Source organism: Saccopteryx bilineata, chromosome 8 (assembly GCF_036850765.1).
Source record: "Saccopteryx bilineata isolate mSacBil1 chromosome 8, mSacBil1_pri_phased_curated, whole genome shotgun sequence".
NCBI classification, from domain to species: Eukaryota; Metazoa; Chordata; class Mammalia; order Chiroptera; family Emballonuridae; genus Saccopteryx; species Saccopteryx bilineata.
Genome location: NC_089497.1, coordinates 40,790,970 through 40,818,360, shown reverse-complemented (window position 1 = coordinate 40,818,360; position 27,391 = coordinate 40,790,970). Strand labels below are relative to the sequence as shown.

At 40.2% G+C, this 27,391-nt stretch overlaps 1 protein-coding gene across 6 annotated transcripts in view; it reads right to left on the bottom strand.

Moving 5' to 3' along the window:
* The window catches only part of PHLDB2 (pleckstrin homology like domain family B member 2), a 268,804-nt gene that overhangs the window by 77,325 nt on the left and 164,088 nt on the right, over positions 1–27,391 (bottom strand). For all 6 annotated transcript variants that reach the window (XM_066240765.1, XM_066240767.1, XM_066240769.1 and 3 more), the window contains one exon: positions 20,082–21,427. In XM_066240765.1, coding sequence (XP_066096862.1) covers positions 20,082–21,427 — 1,346 coding nt within the window. The remainder of the gene's footprint in view (positions 1–20,081; positions 21,428–27,391) is intronic.

Sequence of the window (27,391 nt, the reverse complement as noted above, 5' to 3'; positions counted from 1 at the left end):
CCATGACAGAGCAACAAAGGGTGCTGGTTCCATCAGCCTGAACCTTGAGTGAGGAAACGTGGAGCAGAGGCTTCATTCATTCAACCCCACCAGTCATGAAGTGTGAAGGAGAAATAGACCTATGTTGTTTTAAGCCTCTGAGATAAACTTTCTTTTTTCTTCCCCATCCCCCCATCCCCTTCCACACACACAGAAGTCCATTATACCTGATAAGCCTTGCTTAATATCAGGCAGGTATCTGACCCAAAACTTAAAGATAAAGAACGTAGGGATTCTTCTGCTTAACAAGCTCAGTTACTTAACTATGTCATAAAGTATCTATCTGGCTTTACCCAAAGAGAGGTCTGGATTTTGTTGTTGGCTTCTAGAAGGTAATCTGTGTCATATTCAACAGGAGAGTTTTTATTTAGGTCAAAGTTAGATGCACCTCATAATCTTAGGGTGGAGGCAGGCCCCGCTAGAAAGACCAACTATGTGATTTAGTGTGGAAGTGTTGGGTCACATGGTATCAGTCAACCTGGAGAGAGACTAACCCTGTGGACAATCAATCATGCCTTATGTGATAAAGTCCCAATAAAAACTCGGGACACCATAGCTCAAGTAAGCATCCATGGCTGGCAATACTCCAGTGACTTATCACACACACCAATATAGGTAGAGTGATACACCTTGAATCCACAGGAGAGGCAAGTGGTAGCTTTGCATTGGGAACTTCCTGACTCTGCCTTATGTGTTTTCCTTTGACTAATCTTTACCAAAGATTACAGGGAAAGGCTGTATAATAAACAATAATTGTGACTATAATAGCTTTTAGTGGGTTCCGTAAGTCTTTCCAGCAAATTATTAAATTTGCATGAAGTTTTTGGGAGCTCCCTGAACTTGCAATTGGTGTTAAGTGAAGGTGGTCATTTGTGGAGACAGTGACCTTTAATTGGCCTTCACATTTCCCAAACACTGCCTTAGTATTGTTATTCAACTTAGAACAAATGATCTGATTAAGAAATTGTATATATGAGTAAGGAGTTTTTATTGTTTGGTTTTACAAATTATCTTTATGGAAGACAGTTTAATATCTAGCTAAGAACATTTTATTTTATAGTCTGTCCAGCATGTACATGTTCAGGCTTGGGGTCAGGAAAACCCTTTATTCTGCGATCCTTACTTTAAATAGATATGCATGTGAGCCTCATCAGAAAGGCTGAGCTGGAAAGAGGCCCGAAAGAGAAATGACAGAGTAATGGCTTTGTGTGACTGTATCTGTCCTGAAGGTGACTACAAGTTATTTGGTGAATCGCTAATAATGTGACAGCTACTAGTTGACTGATAAACATTTGTTATATGCAGATTACTACTAGGATATTGCATCATATATATCTATTGTCCATCCATTGCAATGGGTAACTGTGTACTGAGGAAGAGTAAAACATATGCAAGTAACTAGTACAACATTTACCACTCAGTGATTTTTCAGTACCTGCTTCTAAAATATACTCAATGTACTCAAATACACAAACACACGGACTGAGATCAAGGCCATCCCTAAAGTTTCCTCCTGTGTCTATCTTCATCTGTTTGGTCCTCCTTCTTCACTGTATGATAGTGGTTAAGAACATGAACCCTAGAGCCCGACTGCGTGTACATAAATCCTGGTTCTGTTGTTACTTGAGTGGCCCTGGGCAAGTCATTTGGCTTCTCAGAACTTAGTCCTTCATGTTAAAAAACAGGTAATTTCTGGGTTATCTACTGTATAGGGTATTCAAAAAGATTAAAATATATAATACAATATATGGCTGGCCTTAGAATGGTGTCTGAGACAAAGCAAGCATAACACATTATCTACTGAAAGTCCCTCAGGCTAAGTAAGCTCTCTGCCTGTACCATTGCACCCATATGCCTTCTCACTATCCCTGTGGGGTATCCCAATGATTCCTTCTCCTCCACTCTTAGGTCTTCTCTATTGACTGCCTCCCCTGTCTGAAAATGTATTCAACCACCACTGAAATAATAATAATAATAATAATAAATGATCCTTATCAGATTACTTAGTGTGTCTACTCTTCTACTTCCGCACTTTCCTTCATATCCGCACCACCTCCACATGCCCAGGCATAAAGAAGTTGCGAATGCTTAAACCTCACTCCTCATCATTCCCAGCCCTGTACAATCTAGAACAGTGTGTCCTGTCTGTATGCAGGTTGGGAACACTCTAAGAGAAGGGGCACCTTCCACTTCTCCAGAAAAATTAGGAATGAAGTCACCAGAAATAGGAGAAGTGCTTTGAAAGAAAGACATCAAGGACTTTTTATGAAGGAAGCTTGGTGCCACTCTCTGTAATCTTGTATTTTAATGACCACGAGGTAAACTGACCTCTCTCCCCCATGGAACCTCTGGACTTTCAGGGTCGAATCCCCAAGTGCTTAAGTTTGATTACATGGAAAGGACATGGATTTGGACTGAAGTCCCGGTACTTATCACACCTATTACACAGAATTTTTTTTTTTGTGTGTGTGTGTGTGTGTGTGTGTGTGTGTGTTTGTATTTTTCTGAAGTTGGAAACGGGGAGGCAGTTAGACAGACTCCTACATGTGCCCAACCGGGATCCACCCGGCATGCCCACCAGGAGGCGATGCTCTGCCTATCTGGGGCGTCGCTCTGTTGCAACCAGGGCCATTCTAGTGCCTGAGGCAGAGGCCATGGAGCCATCCTCAGCGCCCACGCCAACTTTGCTCCAATGGAGCCTTGGCTGCGGGAGAGGAAGAGAGAGACAGAGAAGAAGGAGAGTGGGAGGGGTGGAGAAGCAGATGGGTGCTTCTCCTGTGTGCCCTGGCCGGGAATTGAACCTGGGACTCCTGCACGCCAGGTCGACGCTCTACCACTGAGCCAATCGGCCAGGGCCTACACAGATGTTTTGATCAAGTTCAACCTCTCTATTACCTGGTCTGTACAGTGATGACAAGATTGGCACCTACCCTAGGGTTCTGGGAGAATTCAAAAAGAGAGTATATATGAAAATGTTTTACATACTTTATACTAAAAAAGTCTAAAATCGGTGCCTGTCACATATTGGCGCTCAGTGTTTGTAAAGCACAATTAGAGATAGTTTCCATCAAAAATTTGAGATGAAATAGATCATTGTCTTGTGGGTCCTGGGGAACCATCTCAATACTGGTAACAAGCAAACCTAAAGACCATACCCAGTTGTTTTTAGGTACAGGAAATGCAGGGAAAATGTTATGTAGCAAAATGTTTCCATAAAAATATGCACAAATCTATGGGATTCCTTTGCCATTTTGGAAGGAGAGAAAAATCCTTCATGCCCAAAATTCCTTCTACGTGATGGGTCAGTTGACTAAATCCCTGGCAATAGAGCTTTGCTCAGTCACCATAGCAACCCAGAGAGGAAGGAATATTTTCAGTCTCTCACTTCCATTTGGTCCCTCTATCCCCACAAATACAGAGCAGCATCAGGGTAGGACAAAGTGGGTTTATGTTTTAAAAAGTGGGTTTTGTATAAAATAATACCATAATTGATAAATATAAGAATAAACTGTTTCGCATACTCACAACTGTACACCTACTTTTGTCCCATCCTGCATATTCCCTAAAGCACATTAAGTCCAGTAAAGTACCTTTTAGAAATAAATACTCTCCAAAAATCCCTTCTCCTATTTAGTGCACACACTTCACTCCTAACATAAAACTTAGGTTTCTATTTCACACTGCCCCTGGCTCCACCTGAAACAGCAGAGACCATCAGTGTCCTTGCCCTATGGAAGCATCATTTAAATACTTGAGGACCTTATCATATCCTGCCTTTGGACATACTCAGGCAAAGATATTCAGTTCTTTTAATCTCACTTCATAAATCAATTCCTCACACTCCTATTTTTTAAAAAAATTATTATTGCTCACCAGTGTGTCAACATCTCCCTTAAACCCTCTTACCTCCTACTACTTCTAGCTGTGTCTCGATTTTAGAAAGAACCTGTACTTTAAATATGTGTGTGTGTATATATATATATATATCCATACATATACATATAATCGTATGTATGATTAAATTTCACATGTGAATGGGATGATATGGTATTTGTCTTTCTCTGAAATCAACAAAGTAACTTAACAAATTAGAACAGAAGCATAGATACATAGAAGAGATTGACAGGTGTCAGAGGCGAGGGGGTTTGAGGGGCTGGGTGAAAAAGGTGAAGGGATTAAGCATAAAAAGTATATATGACACATAGACATGGACAATAAAATGGTGATAGCCAGAGGGAAAGGGAATAAGAGGAGGCAGAAGTGGGCAAAGGTGGATAAACGGGACCGGAAAGAGACTAAGAGACTTTGGGTGGTGAGAACAATGCAGTATGCAGATGATGTATTACTGAGTTGTACACTTGAAACCTGTATTTTTTTTTCTTCAAGTGAAAGGAGGGGAGATAGAGAGACAGACTTCCACATGTGCCTGAACTGAGATCCATCTGGCAACCCCCATCTGGGACAGATTCTCGAATCAACTGAGCTATCCTCAAGCGCCCTGGAGATGCTCAAATCAATCAAGCCACTGACTACCAGAGAAGAACTCAGAGAGAGGAGGGAGAGAAGCAGGTGGTTGCTTCTCATGTGGGCCCTGACCAGGGATCAAACCTGGGATGTCTATATGCTGGGTCAATGCTCTATGCACTGAGCCAACTGGCCAGGGCCAGAAACCTGTATGATTTTATTAACCAATGTAAGCCCTATAAATTCAACCAAAAAAAATTAAAAATTTTAATGTTAAAAATGTATGAATATAAGTATATGTTTAATTTACTAAATACATTTAATTAATAAATTTAATACTTTAATTTGCAATGTTATAATATATATGTTATACATAATACATATATATGCTGAAGTAATGTTTATTTTTATTTTCATTTCCAACAAACATGTCCTAAAATACTATTACTTGATTTAATTAATCCTGTTACTTTTTAATTTAATAATGTCTTCTCAACTTGCTTTTTCTACTTTATTATTTGCCTTTGTTAGGCAGACAAGTTAATCGGTAACACAATGACCATATAACTAGGATCTTGTTCTGTATTTCAGTCCTTTTCCTGATGCCTTTCTGTATCATTTTGTCGTTTAAAATCAACTGGCATAGTAGTTACAGAATAGTCATGGGATGCAAAATAAAGCACAGGGAATATAGTCAATATTCTAATAACTATGCATGGTGTCAGGTGGGCTGTACACTTGAAATAATATTGTACGTCAACTATAACTGGAAAATAAAAATTATTTAAAATCAACTGGCAGGCTTAAGGTTTATGAAAAATTTTACTGTTATAAAATATTTGAGTTTAGGTGAACTATTCTTTTTTTTTTTTTTTACAGAGACAGAGAGTCAGAGAGAGGGATAGATACAGAAAGACAGACAGGAACGCAGAGAGATGAGAAGCATCAATCATCAGTTTTTAGTTGCGACACCTTAGTTGTTCATTGATTGCTTTCTCATATGTGCCTTGACCGTGGGCCTTCAGCAGACCGAGTAACCCCTTGCTTGAGCCAAAGGCCTTGGGTCCAAGTTGGTGAGCTTTTGCTCAAACCAGATGAGCCCACGCTCAAGCTGGCGACCTCGGGGTCTCGAAGCTGGGTCCTCAGCATCCCAGTCCGACACTCTATCCACTGTGCCACCACCTGGTCAGTCTAGGTGAACTATTCTTAAAATACTAAAAGATACCGTTTGAAAGAAAATGCCGATTATAAATGACTTCATAGTATCATTGCCTCAATTTATTTAAGGGGAAGTTTATTTATTTTTTGCCTTCAATAATTTAAGGGGAAAAATAATGCCCTATAGACTCAAAAATACTATAAAAAAAGGAAATTCATGTGATCACTACAATCATAATTTCCACAGTTTCTGATATTTTTCCTCTTAAATGGACAGTGTTTCAGAAGAAAATCTACAAGGTACCTGAGCACCTTCTGTTAAAGAAATGGTGCTATAGTTCCCCACAATTAAAAAAACAGGACAAAAGTCCAACAGCACTGTCATTTGCTTTTATTTTCACCTTGGTTTAATTAAGTTCCAAAGGGTTTTTTGACTGTTTATTTCTCTTCAAAGACCACAGACATACTTTAACACACAATTCATTTAAATACTTTTAGAATTTTATGTAATATTTTACTTTCTTCAATAAAAATTAATTCATGAGAGGTACCAAGACATTAAGCTAAATCTTCAACACTTAAAAAAATCTATCCCCCAAAAGTATAAGAAACATTTTTATCATAAAAAAGTTGGTTAAATAAAAAGCAGGAAAGCCTATATGTAAAAAAAAAAAAAAAAAAGTGTGAACTATCTCATATCTACTGAGAGTACCGTGATATAACTATTTATGAGAAATTATTGCATGGGTAATATTATGTGTTAACATTTAAAAAGCATATTACCGAGTTTTATGTATAGAAACTCAGAATATGCAAAAACATGTCTTCTTTGTCTATTTGAGATGTTAGGAAAGTAATTACATTTTCCTTTCTCCCAGGACAAATTTGTGATGTGATGGGAAAAAGAGACTTTCAAAATCGCAGCTCTGTTATTCTATAATCAAAAAATTAAAAAAAAGAAATGTTTGACAATCTTCTTTATTTTAATTCTTCCTAGCAGTTTTTCAAAATTGTCTTTTCTCGAAATCTAAATTATAATCCCAGAGCTGGGATATGGTTTCAGCAATTTTGAATGAGAAACATCTATTTTCCCAAACCGAAATTCTTGAACAGAGCATGGCTCAACAGAAAAGTCTGCCTCTCACAGGGACTTAGACTTCACCAGAGCAAAATGCTTGGATGTTTTGAATTTTGAAACACTAATCTCACTGACTTTTGCTTCTGGGAAGAAGCACTAAGTACAGCTAAGAAAGCTGGCCATTTTGTTATGCTTAAGACAAACATACGAGGACTCTGAAACATGGAGAAAAGGCAGCAGATTAGCTAGCAACTAGGACCACAACATGCAAGGCTTCGGCTCAATCTGCAGAGAATTACGCAGAGTGAAGAAAGCTGAACTCAAAAGGTTACATACCGTAAGATCATATTTATGTAATATTCTTGAAATGAAGAACAGATGAGTGGTTGCCACGGTTAAAGAGGAAATGGGGGTAGGCTGAAAGTGGGAGTGGCTATAGAGAGGCAACAGGAGAAAGCCCCCTGGTGTTAGAACTACTCTGTACCTTGACTGGAGCAAGTTCAACAACCTGGCTGAGATACTGTACTAGAGTTTGCAATATGTCATGACAGGAGGAAATTGGGTGTAGGGTATACTGGATCTTGGAATTATTTCTTATAATTGCACATGAAACTATAATTTCTTCAAAATAAAAACATTAACTTTTTTTTTAAAAATGTGCTTTCTATTGGTCTTAACCAGTATTTTGAGACAGCTGAATCCAAAGTGTACAATTGAAAAACTGATGAATGTGTTTCAATTAAAATACTTGTTTTGGACTTAAAAACTGGCTGCTCTAACTTCAAAAATATCATTCCTAGCAAATATTCCCATACACTTTTCTAGAATTGGGGAAGAAAAATTCACATTGTAAAATGTAAGGCCAGTAGCCATGGCCACCATCACAGCTGCCTGGCCCGTGCAGGTTTGCATTTGATTCGTTAGATGGTAATGAAACAACGAAGCTAAGAACTGGTGGGCCATTACCTTTAATCCTAGCTTGCACCTGGTGGGCAAGAAATACACACAGTGGGAAAACACTTCCCTTTCCATTCAGGGCTCCCAAAGCCACTGACTCATCTGAGTTTCCTAGAATCAAAGGTTTCTACCTCACCAGCCTTATTCACCTCTGTTCCCCAACTCCTCTCTGCACAAACTCTGCACAATCTGGCTTCTCCTTCAGCATTCTACCATCTTGGCTGCTTCTCCTCTGCAATGCTAATTTTAAGAACTGAGAGCACGAGCCCCCAGTCTGCCCCATTTTATAGTGTAGAAATCAAAACCTTTAAGCCAGTATACAAATAAGGAAGTCTCTGATACAAAGTCACTTATCTGAGGCATAAATGGGATTCCTCATAAGAGCGCACCACCCCACATCATGCAACAGTTAAGGGTGTGGGGAAAAGCTTAGTTTCAAAAAGATCTTAGTATTAAAGGGGTGGTAAAGGCTTAGTCTTAAATCTAAGCCATAGGCCTGTAATGGCGAACCTTTTTATAATATAAAAACCACTCACTTTTGCAGTGCTGGTCAACCTGGTTCCTTCTGCCCACTAGTGGGCATTCCGGCTTTCATGGTGGGCGGTAGCAGAGCAACCAAACAGAACTGTGATTGACCCACCGTGAAAGCTGGAACTCCCTGGTGGGCGGGAGGGACCAGGTTGACCAGCACTGCAAAAGTGGGCGGTGTTTATAAAAAGGTTCGCCATCATGGCCTTAGGCTGTAATGACCCTGCCTGCTTACAGCCTGTCCCCCACACCCAATGCAAACTATAAGTGAGCAAACATTTATATCATATTTACAAATTTCTTTGACAAACATAATAATTAACCAGCACAGTCATAAACTTATTATCTGAGGAGAGATTTTTAAATGATAGATCCATAAATGTTTTTTAACTTAAAAATAATAATCTGACAACAAATATGGAGATCACTTTTCCTATAAAGTATCAATAGTCCTTTCTCAATCACCCCACTCCTATGTATCTGTTGGTATAGATATATTTTGAATTTTCATCTAGTTTATGTTTTTCTACTAATTTTAATTATAAGCTTTATTTCTTATTTAATAATGAGTCTTCATGTATATTGACTTACCATTTTTAAAAAAGAATGACTTTTTTTCATAACAAACATAGTGGCATACGGAGCCTCTTTTTAGTGTAAAGTACCTTTTATAGTTCAGCATTTAGCTCAGGAATGTTAAGCTATGCTAAGAGATTCAGAGTCCAGTTCCCTCAGTTCTGAGCAGGGATTTTTAAATGTGTGGCACCATCAAGAGGCAATAGCTTGTACTGCCACTGTAACAAGAAACCAGGGTTTGCTTTCAAATATAGAAAATCTGCTTTTAATAATAACTGTCACAGCCTATTGTAACACAGAATTACTCTAAGACTTTAGCTCTGTGTTTCTCCAATGTAGAGTCACTAGATTATTGCTAAACACTATTTTTTTCTTTTTCCATACCCCTCCTAGCTCTCTAATTGAAAGAAAAATATGTGGTAACTTTTTATTCTAGGTTACCTGGGTATACAGCTGATAATCCTAATTTGCTAATGATTAATTGCTTCAATATTTACTGAACATCTACTTATATGCCAGCAATTTGCTATGTAAAAGACTAAGAAAGTCTTCATTTTCTAGTGACTCAAGGTGATCTGACCATAGATAACAGTCTTTTTTGTATTACTCACTAGTTACAGGTTTACTTGTATTTTGTTAGACATTCAAAAGTCAGCTTAGAGAATGGATACTTACTTAGGCAGCAAATAGCATCACCAATCTAACCCTGTGCTGTCCAATATATTATACCTAAATTCATACCTTTTTTTCATTGTTCTTAACGTAAGAACATTTTAAATTATGTGGTTCCCATTTATGACTCACACTAGACTCTAAGCTATCCAAACAAGGCATAAAAATGAAAGAAGGCGGAGAACAGCAAAGAACTGACTTGGCTGTTTTAAGCACCAGAGCTGAGTACAGCAAGGCTTCACAAAAACAAGTCAGGCTCTGCTGAATTTAAGGATTAAATCAATTGATGTAATAATGGACATTCTGAATCAGAATATACGTAGAAAAGGATTCATAATTTCTTAATATCCCTTTAAAAAGTTTGAGCCACCAAGTTTACTTGGTTCAAAAAAAACTAACCACTCACCTCATTTGCAGTTTAACTGACTCACTTCCCACGAGTGCAACTATTTTTTAAAAATTAAAATTATAGTCAGGATGTAGCAAGAGGAAGGGCCACATCAGGAAGGAGATGCCTTTCAAGTCAGACCAGAGAACAAAATAGTTTTCAAAACTTAAATTTGCCTTCATATTTCAAACATGTTTTTCCTTTAAAAAAGTTAATACTATGGCTAGGCAACAACAGTCATTCTCTTAACATTGTTCATTCTCCACCCAACCAAGAAATGCTGTCAAATTTACAATACAAAAATATCTGAATGCCCCAATTTTTCTTTTGAGGTCAGGAGTCACTGAAGTGGACACAGCAAGCAGCAGACTAACTTCCATCTGACAATCCTCACTGTTCTTGGGTTCCCAAACAATTTTTCCTAATTACAAAACTGAATTATAAAATCTGTTTTAAAGATTAAAAATCTTAGCCTGACCAGGCAGTGGCGCAGTGGAGAGAGCGTCGGGCTGGGATGCAGATGACCAGGTTCAAAACCCCGAGGTCACTGGCTTGAGTGTGGGCTCATCTGGCTTGAGCGTGGACATGACTTGATGGTCACTGGCTTCAGCCTAAGGTGGTTGGCTTGAAGCCCAAGGTCACTGGTATGAGCCCAAGGTTACTGGTTTGAGCAAGGGGTCACTTGCTCTGCTGTAGCTCCCGCCCCCAGTCAAGCCACAGATGAGAAAGCAAACAATGAACAACTAAGGAGCTGCAGAGAAGGACTGATGCTTCTCATCTCTTTCCCTTCCTGTCTGTCTGTCCCTATCTGTCCTTCTTTCTGTCACACACACACACACAAAAATTTAAAACTCTAGTCTTTAAAATATTATAGTATCTGTACTTTATCACCTTAAGATTAGACAACATATATATTTGTTTTAAAATTCCATAACTCTTTAAATAAGCTCAATTATACTTTTACTTAATTTTAGAAACATTAGAGATCTATGGTCTACTCAACAGTACACAAGCTTTGATTTTTGTATGATCCTGGAGAGTGCTATTTTTTTTTTTTTACAAAGAATGCTATATAATTTTAAAATAAAGAAAGTATCTTATTTCCATCTTTTCATTTTTAATTGAAAATTGGAGGAGAATTTCTTTGTTTCTGGAAGTAAAAAGTTTGCATTTATGCTGACATACTTGTATTTTTATTTATTTATTTATTTTGTATAGAGTTATACTGTTACCTGAAACTAACTGCATAAACTTAAGGTTGAAATGTCTGGGATCTAGAGGACCACTTACAGCAAATAAATAAAGCCATAATTAATGTCATGAATGGGTATCAAAAACATGCATTTCCAAAAACATGTATGCAATGCTTTCCATTACCCTTGTCACCTGGTGAGGAGGTGGATATACAGCACTAAGCAAGACTGACAGTCCCAGCTTCCCGCATCTTATCATTCTTTAGTTATAAACTGCTTTCAGAGACGCTATTGCAAACCACCTTCCAAACAGTAGAGAATCACTGACCCAGACATTTTACTTATTCAAATAATAACTACCATGGAAATGTTAATCTGTGCCTTAAAAGAAAACCAGCCTTTATCTTTAATATGGTAGAGCATGTAAAAAGTTAGGAAACCTTACTCCATGATCCCTGATGACAGCTGGCGTCGTATTACGTCTTAGAAATGAATACCAGGTTTGGTCCTACATCATTCTAAATGGCGACAATACTGTTTATCGAGGCACCACAGATGACTGTTGTCAACCAGAAAGAAAATATTGGATTGCTACAAAGCAATTTGTGGGAGTGCACTGGTTCTCCATAATAACACAGATGCTTTTAGTAATGGAAGCAGATGGATGCTCTTAACAGCAGTAGGGTTTTCTTTAGGATTATTTTTCTCCTTTTCTTTTTAAAAAGACTTAAACTGTCCCAGACCATAAGAAGAACAAGATGGCCTTCACTACCTTTGTTTACTTGGGAAGGTATCTAATGAGATTAATAAAAGAATGCTGTCTACTTCACAATGATTTTTCTAGCTCCTGGCATATCTGCTTGACAAAGAATCAGCCCAGCCCACTAGAGAGCCTCCATTACTCCTACTTGGAAAACAGCTCAGAACTAGGAAATTTAATGACCACGGACAAGCCTAAAAGATGTCCTGATGTCTATGAACTGAAGTACACACACTTCATGCACACAGGATCCTCTCAAGACCACATACACCTAGTAACTTTTAATTTGGAATATTTTAAAACAAGGCTTAAGGCCCTGGCTGGTTGGCTCAGTGGTAGAGCGTCGGCCTGGTGTGCAGGAGTCCCAGTTTCGATTCCTGGCCAGGGCACACAAGAGAGGCGCCCATCTGCTTCTCCACCCCTCCCCCTCTCCTTCCTCTCTGTCTCTCTCTTCCCCTCCCGCAGCCGAGGCTCCATTGGAGCAAAGATGGCCCGGGCGCTGAGGATGGCTCTGTGGCCTCTGCCTCAGGCGCTAGAATGGCTCTGGATGCAACAGAGCGACGCCCCAGAGGGGCAGAGCATCGCCCCCTGGTGCGCATGCTGGGTGGATCCTGGTTGGGCGCATGAGGGAGTCTGTCTGACTGCCTCCCCGTTTCCAGCTTTGGAAAAATGAAAAAAAATAAAAAATAAAAAAAAATAATAAAACAAGGCTTAATATCTTATTTCCAAAAATCATAAAAAAAAAGAAAAGAAAAGGCTGGCATATGGACAAAAGCAAGGTTTGGCAGCTGAGAGCAAGAAAGAAGAAAGAAAAATGATAAAAAAAAAACTAAATATCTCAGATAGCACAGCAGTTGGAAACTATTTAATGTAGACTCCAAAATTATTATGCCTCATTAATAGGTCCTTGGAGTTTCATAATTAGGGTTCAGTCTTTAAGACTCAGTATAATTACCCTGAGTTTTCAAATAAAGATTGGTAAAAAAAACACACACAAAAAAAACCACTCAGAAACAAAATACGAAACACTCCTATAACCAAAGCTAAGCTAAAAAAGACTATAGAAATTATGCTGTTTGAGTTCCTCATTAATGAATTCTATAAATCTTTGGCATCTACTCATTCTGTATTTGTGTAAGAGTTGTGTTGACTTTTTGAAAATTATGCTTTGACAACGTGGAGGTCCCAGTGAAATGTCCAAGTGGACGGCATCACTCAGAAAGAATAACTCGGCCCTGGCTGGTTGACTCAGCAGTAGAGCGTCGGCCTGGCCTGCGGGGGACCCTGGTTCGATTCCCGGCCAGGGCACATAGGAGAAGCACCCATTTGCTTCTCCACCCCCCCTCCTTCCTCTCTGTCTCTCTCTTCCCCTCCCGCAGCCGGGGCTCCATTGCTCCATTGGAGCAAAGATGGCCCGGGCGCTGGGGATGGCTCCTTGGCCTCTGCCCCAGGCGCTAGAGTGGCTCTGGTCGCGGCAGAGAGCATCGCCCCTGGTGGGTGTGCCGGGTGGATCTCGGTCGGGCGCATGCGGGAGTCTGTCTGACTGTTTCTCCCCGTTTCCAGCTTCAGAAAAATACAAAACAAAAACAAACAAACAAAAAAAAAAAGAAAGAATAACTCGTGGGCTGAAGCCCAGGCACAGCGTCTCTTGGCTCCTGCAGCGAATCCCAAGTGGCAGTAGAGCTTTACCTTCACTGACTCCGTATTCTATGAAGGTTTTTGTTTTCCTGTTCTGCGCTTTTGTTTGTTTCTCATTCTCAGCCAAGTTTGATCGGGGTTTTGGTTTGCACACATCTAATAGTGATTATCCCCATTGGTGGCAGCAGTGACTGGGAATCTGGCTTTACGGTCTGACCACTTGGTGGTCTGTCTGGTGGAACTGGAATCTAGTCTTGATCAGGTGAAAGATGACTGGATATTTGTTTGTTGTTGGTTTTCATTTGTTGGTTGTTTTTCTAATTGTAAGTTCAAATAAGGACAGTATTTTTGTGCCCAGTGGGAGAGTCACCAGTATGGTGAGATCTGGAACAGTGGGATTTAGTGTTCTAGTGTTTACTTGTAATCTATAGCTGAAGCTGTACAACTTACGCCCTAAGTTCTTATGTGTTTGTGTCTCTGTACATGAGGCGGGAAACTCACTGTGCGTGTGTGAAATATTTCCCACCTCCTGAGGATAATAAAAAATTAGTAAGAATGCTACTCCTCCCATCTTTTCTCATGAAAAGTCTATTTCTGTTATTATATAATGGGCTTAGTTTTTATGAATAAATAAATTAAAATTTTAAATAAAAAATAATAAAATAATGGACCTTTGCTTCTGATTATTTACAGAGACTTAATAGCATTTAAATTAATCTAACATTTCTCAAATTCTAGAAAATAAAATGAAACTTGAATAATATTAATGTGTTCCTCTTTTAGAAAAAAAACTTTTTCATCAAAACTGCTGACTTCATAAGCATTTTTCCTTAGAAAACAAATTGACACAATTAAAGTGAATGCTTATATAAGTCAGACTGATTTGATGATCTCATTTTAAAAACAACTCTGTTTTTGCCTTATTTTATCAGTGTATAGTATAATACAAATGTGCTTTCATTTTTAAATAGGGTGGATTTGGTTTATCATAAAGGGATTAGTTTATCTGCACTTCTTAGGTGTTATTATTAGTTTACTGAAAAGATAAACTAAGATTATTACTTGCATATGATGCTTAAGATTATGAAAAATATAAAATTTGTGGTCAACTAAAAATTATAATGATAACCAACCTTCTATATCAATAGTAATTATGTTATGCGATGTGTCAGCTTAAACATAATTTCCAATATCTTTAAGTTAAGTACCTTTGTCTTAAAGTGTCTGGTTGTTCTAGAATGTGAGAGAAAACGATGAAGAACAAAAGTTAATGAAAATAAATAAATTGTAGGTTTGCAGAAATGGAGCTTTATTTGACTTGGTTTATAATATCTGTAAAGAGTTAAGTCTATAAAGATGTAATAAAATGTTAAAATGTTGGCAAAATTTATAAAAATTTAATAGGTTTATTTATGAAGTAATTATTTTTAAAAAAAATGTAACTCATGACAAGTGCCCTATTAATGTAAAACTGAAATGCAGTTATCTCTACTGAAATGACACACTGATCTTGGAGAAATCAGCTTACTCTTTCTTTCTTTCTTTCTTTCTTTCTTTCTTTCTTTCTTTCTTTCTTTCTTTCTTTCACTTTCTGAGAAGGAACACATAGAAAAAGAGAGAGATAGACAGGAAGGGAGACAGATGAGAAGCAACAACTCATAGTTGAGTCACTTTATTCATTGATTGCTTCTCATACATGCCTTGACTGGGGTGCTCCAGCCAAGCCAGTGACCTCTTGCTCAAGCCAGAGACTTTGGGGCTCAAGCCAGTAACCTTTGGGCTCAAGCCAGTGATCATGTTTATGATCCCATGGTCAAGTCGGCAACCTTGCGCTCAAGCTAGTGAGCCTGCACTCAAGCCAGCGACGTCAGGGTTTTGCACTTGGGTCCTAAGTGTCCCAGGTCTATATTCTATCCACCGTGCCACCACTGGTTAGTCAAAATCAGCCTGTGCTTACAATGTTTCAGTATCTAAAAGAGTAGTACTCTGTGACTTGTGCTAACTGGGACATATCTTTGCATATTTAAAATGACAAAAAAGTTTCTCATTTCTAAGTGATTTAAGATTTCTTATATATTATAAAATAACCTAACTTCACTTATTAGGCAACCAAACTTTAAACACTCATCGTTCATAGGCATACACAATCCTATATTATTCAAGTGATGAAATCTCTGGTTATATTTGATTCTGCTTTGCCAAGATGATACCCTAAATTAAAAAAAAACAAAACATTTTTTCCCCAAGATATCTTTTATACCTAAAATATCTTTATATTTTCTCTGAGGACCCCTGAGCAATCACAAAGATTAATTCCTTAATGGTAGAAATAATTAGGTTTATTTGCCATGCCCCTTATTTATAAATAGGCCAATACTATCAAGAATTCTATGGGAAGATTTGTTAAATCAAATGAGAAACTCACCCTTTCTAAGACTAACTTTATACAGGCAAAATAACATAAATGAAACTAGAGATTGCATACTTACAGAAAGACCCTGGATATATGTCAATCTATTTATTCTCTGTGGTACCTTCCTATTCTCAGGGGAAACAATGATTAAATAAGACAATCGTCTTATGCCCTGATAAAAGATTTTAACACTCCTTCTTGCTGCTGTTTATTAAACAGACCATAGATTAAACATGGCCTTTTACTCTTAACCTCACCAGTAAATTCTGCTTCTCTTTCATGCTTACCTAAAGACTCCGCTTAAGTTATAAACGAGAATGTGCCTTTAACAAAGAAAGATAGTATCAGAACTTCAGGAACAGACCTATACCAGGTACTCTTCACTCTTGATAGTTCAAAGAATAGACTAAGGGTAGAGGTTTCTGAGCTGACATCAGGTAGACAACTATGAAACAGTGCTAGGCAGCTAAATCAGATTTTTCAGGGCTTCTTTTAATGCAGAAATAGGTGACTTAAATGAATGACCCAAGATACAGAGGAATAAGAATTATATAGAACTGATGTAACTGATGCAGGAAATCTAATTTTTACATGTAAATAAATGTTTTGGAAAATTATTGGTATTATTTTCAATGTTCTATTTTCTGATGGGAAAACGTGTTAGCATTCATCTTGATCTGTCTGTAATATTCAATTTAGTTGACTATGATTTTGCAACTTAAATGAAACATTCTTTTAATATGGTATCTTGTTTTGCTTGGTCCCTCAGAAATCAGGAAATTTTTTTTTCTAAGACAATTTGCTTTTTAGTGGCAGTCACATTACTTGCAGACGTTCAATAAGAACCTCTCCTCAGTATTACTAGGACATGATCAAACAAAGAGACTAAGCAACAGAGGCCAAACCAAACCTAGAGTGTAATATTTAAAAAATAAGCCTAAAAATAAAATATTTCATCAGATAATGATAAGCTCATTATTAAGGAAAAAGAGTTTTTATTTTATATTTGGAGTCAGTACCCACAAAGCTCTTCTAAGAAGTTGAACCAGGACCTATTGGTGGCTTGCAAGGCACCAAATTTACAGGCAATAAGGAAGGTTGGTCACTTCCTGGAATGGCAGGAACCTTAGCAGCTGGGGGGACCTTAGAGGAAAGAGAAATTCACCAACACTTATAAGTGCTAAAGATGAAACCTAGTGGAAATTAATTATTATTATTATTATTTTTTGTATTTTTCTGAAGCTGGAAACGGGGAGAGACAGTCAGACAGACTCCCGCATGTGCCGGACCGGGATCCACCCGGCACGCCCACCAGGGGGCGATGCTCTGCCCCTCCGGGGTGTCGCTCTGCTGCGACCAGAGCCACTCTAGCGCCTGGGGCAGAGGCCAAGGAGCCATCCCCAGTGCCCGGGCCATCTTTGCTCCAATGGAGCCTCGCTGCGGGAGGGGAAGAGAGAGACAGAGAGGAAGGAGAGGGGAAGGGGTGGAGAAGCAGATGGGTGCTTCTCCTGTGTGCCCTGGCCGGGAATCAAACCCGGGACTTCTGCACGCCAGGCTGATGCTCTACCACTGAGCCAACTGGCCAGGGCCTAGTGGAAATTAATTTTAAGTTTGGTTTCCTACCCTTGGAACAAAAGAGTGGCCTGACCTGTGGTGGCGCAGTGGATCAAGTGTCGACCCTGGAATGCTGAGGTTGCTGATTTGAAACTCCAGGCTTGCCTGGTCAAGGCACATATGGGAGTTGATGCTTCCTGCTTCTCCCCTCTTCTCTCTCTCTCTCTCTCTCTCTCTCTCCTCCCTCTCTAAAAAATGAATAAATAAAATCTAAAAAAAAAAGTATGTAAGAGCATTTGAGTAAGATCTCTGGAGTGATGGAAACCACTGAAATACTCTCCTAGGTTGCTTAATAAATGATCAGAGAGATGTTATTTCTCTGGCTTCATTAATAATAGTTGTCCAGTTCAGTATAGTGCTAGGTTCGCTATCCATATACAACATGGCCTTTGTATGTTAACTAAACTTCTGGGCTTATGCCAATGAATGAAGTCCAAATACAATGCTTTTTTATGACCATGAAAAATATATTTCTGAAGAATATAGTTAACAAAGGAAATGGTCATCTCTAATAGAGCCACCCAAGGCATATCTAACTCTCTAAGGATACACACATTTGTTTCCATTCACTATCACATATAGGACGTTTGGAAACTCTGTAAGAATAGACATTAACTTATCTAATTTATGAGTAATCCAAATGATTCCTTTGCTAAAATGTCAAGCCAATTTTGTCCTGTTTAGATGCCATTGATTTCTGTCCATTATAATCAATCCAAAAGTTACAATTGTATTCTCCTATAGGGCATTAACTAGTTAGGTCCATGATTCGGAAATCTTATTCCAGCATACTTTCTTTCAGTAACTAAAATACTTTTGATACTCCTATATTTCTGTAAACCAGCTTTACCAATCCTGCTGCTTCCCTCATTAAAGAAATACACAATTCGCCTGACCAGGCGGTGGCACAGTGGATAGAGCATCAGACTGGGATGTGGAGGACCCAGGTTCAAGATCCCAAGGTCACCAGCTTGAGTGCAAGCTCATCCGGTTTGAGCAAGGCTCACCAGCTTGAGCCCAAGGTCGCTGGCTCGAGCAAGGGGTCACTTGGTCTGCTGAAGGCCCACAGTTAAGGGTTAAGGCACATATGAGAAAGCAATCAGCCCTGGCCGGTTGGCTCAGCAGTAGAGCGTCGGCCTAGCGTGTGGAGGACCCGGGTTCGATTTCCGGCCAGGGCACACAGGAGAAGCGCCCATTTGCTTCTCCACCCCTCCTCCGCGCTTTCCCTCTCTGTCTCTCTCTTCCCCTCCCGCAGCCAAGGCTCCATTGGAGCAAAGATGGCCCGGGCGCTGGGGATGGCTCTGTGGCCTCTGCACCAGGCGCTAGAGTGGCTCTGGTCGCAACATGGCGACGCCCAGGATGGGCAGAGCATCGCCCCCTGGTGAGCAGAGCGTCGCCCCTGGTGGGCGTGCCGGGTGGATCCCGGTCGGGCGCATGCGGGAGTCTGTCTGACTCTCTCTCCCTGTTTCCAGCTTCAGAAAAATGAAAAAAAAAAATTAAAAAAAAAAAAAAGAAAGCAATCAGTGAACAACTAAGATGTCACAATGAAAAACTGATGAATGATGCTTCTTATCTCTCTCTGTTCCTGTCTGTCCCTCTCTCTGATTCTCTCTGTCTCTGTAAAAAAAAAAAAAGAAAAAAAAAGAAATACACAATTCATCATTAATGAATCAAAATAATCTGTGACAGCTATTTATCCTATAAACAAAGCAAACAAACAAAACTTATGCTTAAAAGAAAAGAGCATTATTTTCAACACTTTCCACAATAAGCATAAATCTATTTTAAATAAAGTAAGACAAGTCAAATAATTTTTGAATATGTCAGTTGGGAGTCACTGTATGGACTAAGAGATAATGGCTGATGGGCACAGGGTATGTGTGTGGGTGTGCAGTGCAGAAAAAAGGTTGAGCACCATTTAGGCAATCTTTCAATTTCCCAGACAACTTACTATACAGAATGCTACCTAAATCCCAATGCACTGCCTGACCTCTGGTGGCGCAGTGGATAAAGTGTCGACCTGGGAACACTGAGGTTGCCGGTTCAAAACCCTGCACTTGTCTGGTCAAGGCATATATGGGAGTTAATGCTTCCCCCTTCTCCTCCCCCCTTTCTCTCTCTCTCTCTCTCTCTCACTCTCTCTCTCTCTCTCCCTGCCTCCTCTCTAAAATAAATAAATAAAAATTAAAAAAAAAATCCCCATGCACTGTAGTTTCACTGATTATTTCTGCCATATCATATATATGTAAATTTGATGAAATACATAATGCAAATTGGTGTTTCCTCACAATCTTAAAGAAAAAGTTTATAATGCATAAGAAATTCAGTAAAATTCACAACTAGTTTTGTTAGGTTTCTCAAGAATTTATACCTGTGAAAACGCTGCAGAACAATGTAACATAACATTAGGCACATGTGGGACTTCCAAATATCCACAGGTGACTAATAATAGTGATATGGAAAGAGGAGAGTCAGCAGGAGAAATTTTAGGAAGGTAGGGTAACGGCTGGGGCACATGGAAATTCTGCAGACCCACATAAACCCTTGGAGCTTGTCTCCAAGAGGCTGTTCAATGAAATAGTGAGGTCAAGTCAGATGATTACCAATCGTTCCATCTCCTGCTCCCTGAGTCTCTCTTCCCTTTGCCGCCGGTGATAATCCATCAGGTCATCACGTCCTGAAATGGAACTAATGCTGCTTTTCCGTTCCCGAAGGACAGGCTGGGGAGTTCCTGAGGACTGTCTGAGGCTCTCCAAATCTGCATCATCCAACTCGACAGATCCACAAGAGAAGTTCCGCCTAGCCACAAACGCTCTGTCTGGCTCCATGGGAGGAAATGAATGACCCGACAGGGTCCCTGAGTAGGAAGCCTTATCAAGGTCATCAGAGGTACAGGAGGAGGTGGAGGCCAGAAGCATCTTCCGAGCCATGCGAGGACTGCCGGGGACGCTGAGGGTGGAACTTGCATAAGGACTGCCCTCAGACACAGAGGTTTTATAGGGTAAAGCTCCTGAGCTCAAAGAAGAAAAATTCAGGTAATTGTCATTGTCTATTATGCTGTGAGGTAGATCCTTTTCCCCTGGTTTTGTTCGTTTGGAATTGCCCAGGGAGTTTCTTAGAGGCACACTGAGAGGCGTCAGCTGGTGCTCTGTGGCTCTGTGAAGCCTGGGGAGCGAGCGGCTATAGGCTCCCATGTGACTCAGGCTGCTGCTCGAATACTTCCTAGTTCGTAAACTGATGTTATCAGAGGCTGGCTCTTTGTGTCTGGTCAACCTGGACTGAAGTGTCAGGTTGTCCTGGATGCTCATTTTTCTGGCTTGCTTTGGGCTGGAAGGCATGCTGGCAGCCCCTGACCTGCTGATGGGAGCAGGGCCCGTGTCACTGAGGGAGCTCCCATTCCACATGGCCAGGAGGGAACCCGAGGCCTTCCGGCCTTCCAGCCCTCCAAGAAAGTAGACATTGTCATGGGATTTATTCCTGGAGCTGTGTTTGGAATAGGGTGGCTTCTCTGAGAGCCTCAGGGACCTTTCACTGTCCCGGCCAGTATAATGATCAAAGTCCGGTCGCCCGCGGGAATACCCACTGAGGGAGGGTGAAGTGCGTAAAGGAGTGGGGGGTTTCATGGAAATAGTTTTGTCGGTCCCATCGCAAGAGAACGGCTGGCTTCCCCGGATTTTGGCCAAGGTGGGGCTGCTTCTGACACTAGTTCCCAGAGGAGAAGGGCTTCTCTTTGCAGGCACAGGTTGTGATAGAGTTAAGTAGGAGCCAGAATAGTCTCCGTTGGCTTTAAATCTCAGGCTGGAAGAATATTTCTTTGGGCTCAGGCTCTCCATCATGTTTTGGGAACCGTTCTCCAGAGAGTTCACCGCAAAGCTTGCCTCTAAACCACCATGCTGTGAATCCAGCTGTTGTTGCACGTGGCTAGGCTCTGCCATAGTGTTGCTGGAATCTGTAAAGGAATAAAAAGAAGAAAAAAAAAGTTTTACTTAAAGAAGAATTAAAAAGACCAAGCACTTGTTAGCCCACATCTGAGCAAACAACCTGGCAGCCTGATCTGATGTAATTAACAGACACATTCTCTGTTTTAGTAATAAACCTAACAAAAGTTTACCGCAAAATGGAGGAGGACAAAGACCACTGATCTGGGGTGTTTTGTGTTCAAAAGGAAAAGTAACTCAAGAGAACATCAGTGATATTTGAGAGGAACAAATCCTTGAGTACAGGTGAGGGATTAGGCTGGTGCATAAAAAAGGCCCTTTCCCTTGAGTGTTCTAGTCCTGGGCGGACCGCCTGCTTCCTGAGCACCCAGCACGCACCCGGAGGGATGGTGCAGTGGCCTCTCATTCAGATGTCTCTGCCAGAACCATAACTGCTCAGATGTCAAGTCCTGGGAAAATCAAAATTCTCATTCTGGCAGAGAAAGTACATTTTGTCTTAGATACTGATCAAAAACATCAAGTTTAGAAGATAGTCCTTTAATAAGGGTTTCAACACACCTTCTTGACAAAAGGAACTACTACAGATGCTGCAGCCAGCAGAAAAATGAAGGCGAGAGAGGAAACAGGGGAAAGTGTTCATCAAATTACTGCTGGATCAGGGACAGAATGGATGGAACGTTTAAAAACCTAAAACTGACATATCCTGTAAGTTGCCAGGTACCTCAAACGCATCACACTTATCCTTGATCTCACCCTCGGAAACACCTTTCTCCCTCTTCTGCACTTCTCTGAACCCACCCATTCCTCAAGACTTGGATTAGGATTCTATCTTCCATAATTACAATTAGAAAAAAACCGCACCCATACAGATATTTTTGGAATCTACCTTGAACATTAACTTAAGAAACTAAAGTATTCGTCTATAAAACTGTATTTTTTTTTTTTGTATTTTTCTGAAGCTGGAAACGGGGAGAGACAGACAGACTCCCGCATGCGCCCGACCGGGATCCACCCGGCACGCCCACCAGGGGCAACGCTCTGCCCACCAGGGGGCGATGCTCTGCCCTTCCAGGGCATTGCTCTGCCGCGACCAGAGCCACTCTAGCGCCTGGGGCAGAGGCCAAGGAGCCATCCCCAGCGCCCGGGCCATCTTTGCTCCAATGGAGCCTTGGCTGTGGGAGGGGAAGAGAGAGACAGCGAGGAAGGAGGGGGGGGTGGAGAAGCAAATGGGCGCTTCTCCTATGTGCCCTGGCTGGGAATCGAACCCGGGTCCCCCGCATGCCAGGCCGACGCTCTACTGCTGAGCCAACCAGCCAGGGCTATAAAACTGTATTTTGATTATAAATTACCACTGTAAATGAGAAGATTTATACATCTAAAGGATGAAAAGATTATCTTTAGATCAACATCAAAGTGAAAACACTGACCTTCTCATTGAATTCATTCACTGCTAAAATGGTCCTTGAATCCCTTATCAGGCACCTCAGACACTAGTTATTACATTTCTGGTCTCTATCTAAACAGTGCCCCTTATGGTTATTAATCAATTTCATAATGTGCTTGTTTCTGTAACTAGGCCACAAAAATTAAAAAGAGGGTTATGTCTTATATTTCTATCTTATTTCTACACTCTCCTGACTCTGTCCCATAGATAAGGTATTTAATAAACACAACTTTTAATTTTTTGTTTTTTAAGTGAGAGCTGAGGAGATGGAGAGACAGACCCCCGCAGGTACCCTGGCCAGGATCCACCTGGCAATCACTATCTGGGGCTGGTACTCGAACCAGCCAAGCTATCCTCAGCACCAGGGTCAATGCTTGAACCAATCAAGCCACTAGCTGTGGGAGGGGAAGAGAGAGAAAAGGATGAGAGGGTGGGGAAGAGAAGCGGATAGTCGTTTCTTATGTTTGCCCTGAATGGGAATCAAACTTGGGACACCTGCATGCCAGGCTGATGCTCTGTCCACTAAGCAAACCAGCCAGGGCCAACCCTTTAATATCAATCACAGCCTTCTTCGCTCTCTCCCAGCCACAGGTTGAGGAACTCTGTCTTGTCTTCTCAGCCTCACAGACTTTGTAGGCAAATTCAAGCAGCCTAATAAGGAACTGCTTTTCATCCACAGAGTGGGGCCAGTGAACAGTCTGGTTGCTTAAATCTTAGTGATAAGCTTAGTATCCATCACTCCATAAAGTTACAGCTTTCTCCAACAAGCTCTGCCTCTGGTTCCTTATCTTCCAACCCAAAGCCCTGCCCCGATGGATAATGGCATGATTAGCCCTTGAAGTGTCCTCAAAGCAAAAGAAAGTGGATGTCTCCTTTAGAATTTCTTTCCAGCTGGAATCTGGCCTTGCCGTCTGGCTCTTGCCAGGTCTTTCCATCCTCAGGAACGTTGCCACCTCTGCCCCAAAAGAAATGGCCCTCTCAGCAACTGTCCACTCCCACCATTCTGACCTTGAAAGCAACAGCAGCCTGGTCTGAGACATATCTCAGCATGCCCTCGTAGAGAACAACCTCTAGGCTTGGCCCCTTCTCTTTCCAACTAATTTCAGCTCTAGTTGGTTTCCCATATTGAAATTTCAGCAACCGGCCTGACCTGTGGTGGCGCAGTGGATAAAGCGTTGACCTGGAAATGCTGAGGTCGCTGGTTCGAAACCCTGGGCTTGCCTGGTCAAGGCACATATGGGAGTTGATGCTTCCAGCTCCTCCCCCCTTCTCTCTCTCTGTCTCTCTCTCCTCTCTCTCCCTCTCTGTCTGTCTGTCTGTCTCTCTCCTCTCTCTAAAAAAAATGAATAAATAAAATAAAAATAAAATTTATAAAAAAAAAAAAAAGAAATTCCAGCAACCTTGGCCAGCTCCCTCAAGTTAAATATTTTTGGACTGAGGACACAAGGAGATAGGTGGATATTGAGGATATTACAACATTATTTATTATGGGGGGTGGTGGAAGGGGACTCTCTCCTGCATGATCTCCTCGATGCTCTATCACGTTTCTATCATCTCCTTCCTCATTTTATCCATCAACAAATCCTACCAACATTGTCCTCTTCTCTCTGATCATTCCTCACCATTTTCACTGCTACTTCCCCATTATCAGCCAATACCTCCTACTGTCTTGTCTACATGCTTCTTTTCTTATAATGAGGATAATCATGGACTGCAATCACACCAAAAAGTTAACAGTGGTTTTATCTGGGTAATGATTTTTAACCCATCTTTCTCATAGTAGTTTGTATTTTCCATATTTTAAACAATACATTTGGGTTAACAGAAAAAAAAAAACATTTAGTGTAAAATACTAGAATACAATTTATGGTGATACATCATTTTCTTATTTTTCTTCATTTAGACTTATTTTTCTTAAGATCCAGACCAATTTCCAATCCAGACATTGGTGCTTCTAAAAATAGTTTATTTTAAAGAACTTTTTTATTAGACTAACTTAATATCCAAATATTTGAAGACTTCAACATTTTTTCTGGACTGTTATAAATGACTCAGGCAAAAATCTTAACTATGAAAATTTACCCATTTCATATTTTATGCATCTGAAAAACTATAAAATCAAATATAACACATTCCTTAATATGAATAAAGTGAACAGAGTGGTTATTTTAAGAAGTCCAGATGTTTGCTGAACATAGCTTAGACAACCCTGTCAGTATCGTGATTTTTTTAAGTGTAGTTACTAGGATATTTCATGATTTCAAGTGGTTACACTTATTGTATAGAAAAAAATTTAAATCTCAACAGGTAGTGTTAGGTACTTCATTAAGTAGGTATTAAGTACCTACCACATATCAGACATTGGGTTAGTAGGTGTTAGTGCTGCCCACTACCATTCCTGTTCTCCTCTTTCCAGAAACATAGTGGTGTTGCTCTTCCTCATCCCTGTGACATCAGGGGTGGCTATGGCCCTTGCTCTGAGCAAACAAATATGAGAGAAAGTGACATATCAGTTCCAAGCTGAACTATCAAGAACTAGAGTGTGATTTGTCATTTCCATCCTCCTGCTAAGATGACTAGCATGCATCCAAGTTTGTGTAGGCTTCATTAGCCTATACCCTTTAACTACAACACCATGGAACAAAAGCCCTTGCCAACCCTAGATTGTCTTAAGCCACAGAGATTTGGGAGTTGCTACTTGGAAGGTGTTAATCTTCATTAAATGCCTGCCATAAACCAGGCTTTGAGATAGGCACTGGCCAGTATGTGGTCAAAGACACCATTTTCTGCCTTTATATTGCTTATAGTGCAAAGGGGAAGACACGCTTATGAACAAATGCTGTTGTCAATAGAGGACTGACAGATTGGTACAGGGGCACAGAGCGAGGCTAACATAGTGAGTACAGCGAAATTATGGTAGAAAGAAACGGCAATGAAGCTAAGTCCTATTGAAGGAAAGGGAATCTGATGGCTATTATCCAATGGTAGCTACACCCACACCTAAAATATTTTGATTTTAAAGCAATAAACTAAATCTTAAGCCCACCTGAGCTAAGACAACTGGCATATTCAGTAAATATCCTAACCTGACAGAACAAAAATTGTGTAGGAAAAAAAGCACCAGTTATTTTCTGTATCATGGTCCTCAAAAATCTAGGATATAACTCTCTTGAGATAAACAGTATTTAATAATAATGTATTTTCCTCTCATAGTTAATCCTTTCCTATCTCCACCACTGTGTAAGGTATACTGTCTGGCATCCAAGGCATGTGCCTGCCCTAGGAGTGATTTAAATTGCGTAACATCCTCTGGCCATTCAGGATATTCTAGGCAAGGATACAAAAGGAATCCATAAGTAAGGTGTTAGAATCAACAAGAAAATACTTGCCTGACCGCTGGTGGTACAATGAATAGAACATTGATCTGGGATGATGAGGACCAAGTTTCAAAACCAGGAGGTCACTGGCTTGAACATGGGCTCACCAGCTTGAGCTCAGGTTCACCAGCTTGAGCACAAGGTTGCCGGCTTGAGTGTGAGATCATAGACATGAGTCCATAGTCTCTGGCTTGAGCCCAGAGGCTACTGGCTTGAATTCCAAGATAGCTGGCTTGATCCCAAGCACTGGCTTGAGCATGGGATCATTGGCTCAGCTGGAGCCCCCTGGTCAAGGCATATATGAGAAACAATCAATGAACAACTGAAAGTGATGCCACTACAAGTGGATGCTTTTCATCTCTTTCCCTTCCTGTCTCTCTATCCCCTGCAAGAAGAAGAAGGAGGAGGAGGAGGAGGAGAAGAAAAGGAGGAGGAGGAGGAGGAGGAGGAGGAGGAAGAAGAAGGAAGAAGGAAGAAGGAAGAAGGAAGAAGAAAGAAGGAAGAAGAAAGAAGAGGAATAAAAAGAAGAAGCAGAAGAAGAAACAAGAAATAATTAAAGCAAGTTAGTGGGAAAGACTTTGTCTTTAAGATAATGTATACAAAACGGGAAACAAAATTGTTAGATAGAAAACTTATTTCTACAATGTACAGGGACAGTAACCCAAAAAGCAAAGCAGAGTAGATGTTATTAAATACAGAAGTCAAATCTAAGCACAAGGCCCAAACTTTGCATTGTAAATACTCTCTCAGTACAAATTTGAAGGATTTATTATTTTGTGTCCAAATAGATACTTAAAAGTTTAATTTTTGACTCAAAAATATAAGATATTGATGTTACTTTAGATGATAAAATGTATTAATGTATTTCAATGTGTTTGCAGTTAGTTACAAATGCTACTTAATCACCCAATGAAATATTACCAAACTCTGTTCCTTCTTTATTTGGGCCAATAAAACTGTAGAGTATCAAACCACTACAGGCTTCTTACCACCCTGCAGGTGGCAAACTTGGTTCCCCTCTCCACCTCATACACTTTTATAAAAAATAAAAATTACTTAATTACTGAAGCTGTTTGGCCAAACAAAATACCAACATATTTGAGATGATATTGGTTGGAAGAAGATCTGTCTTACAATCTCCAGGGAGAAACAAG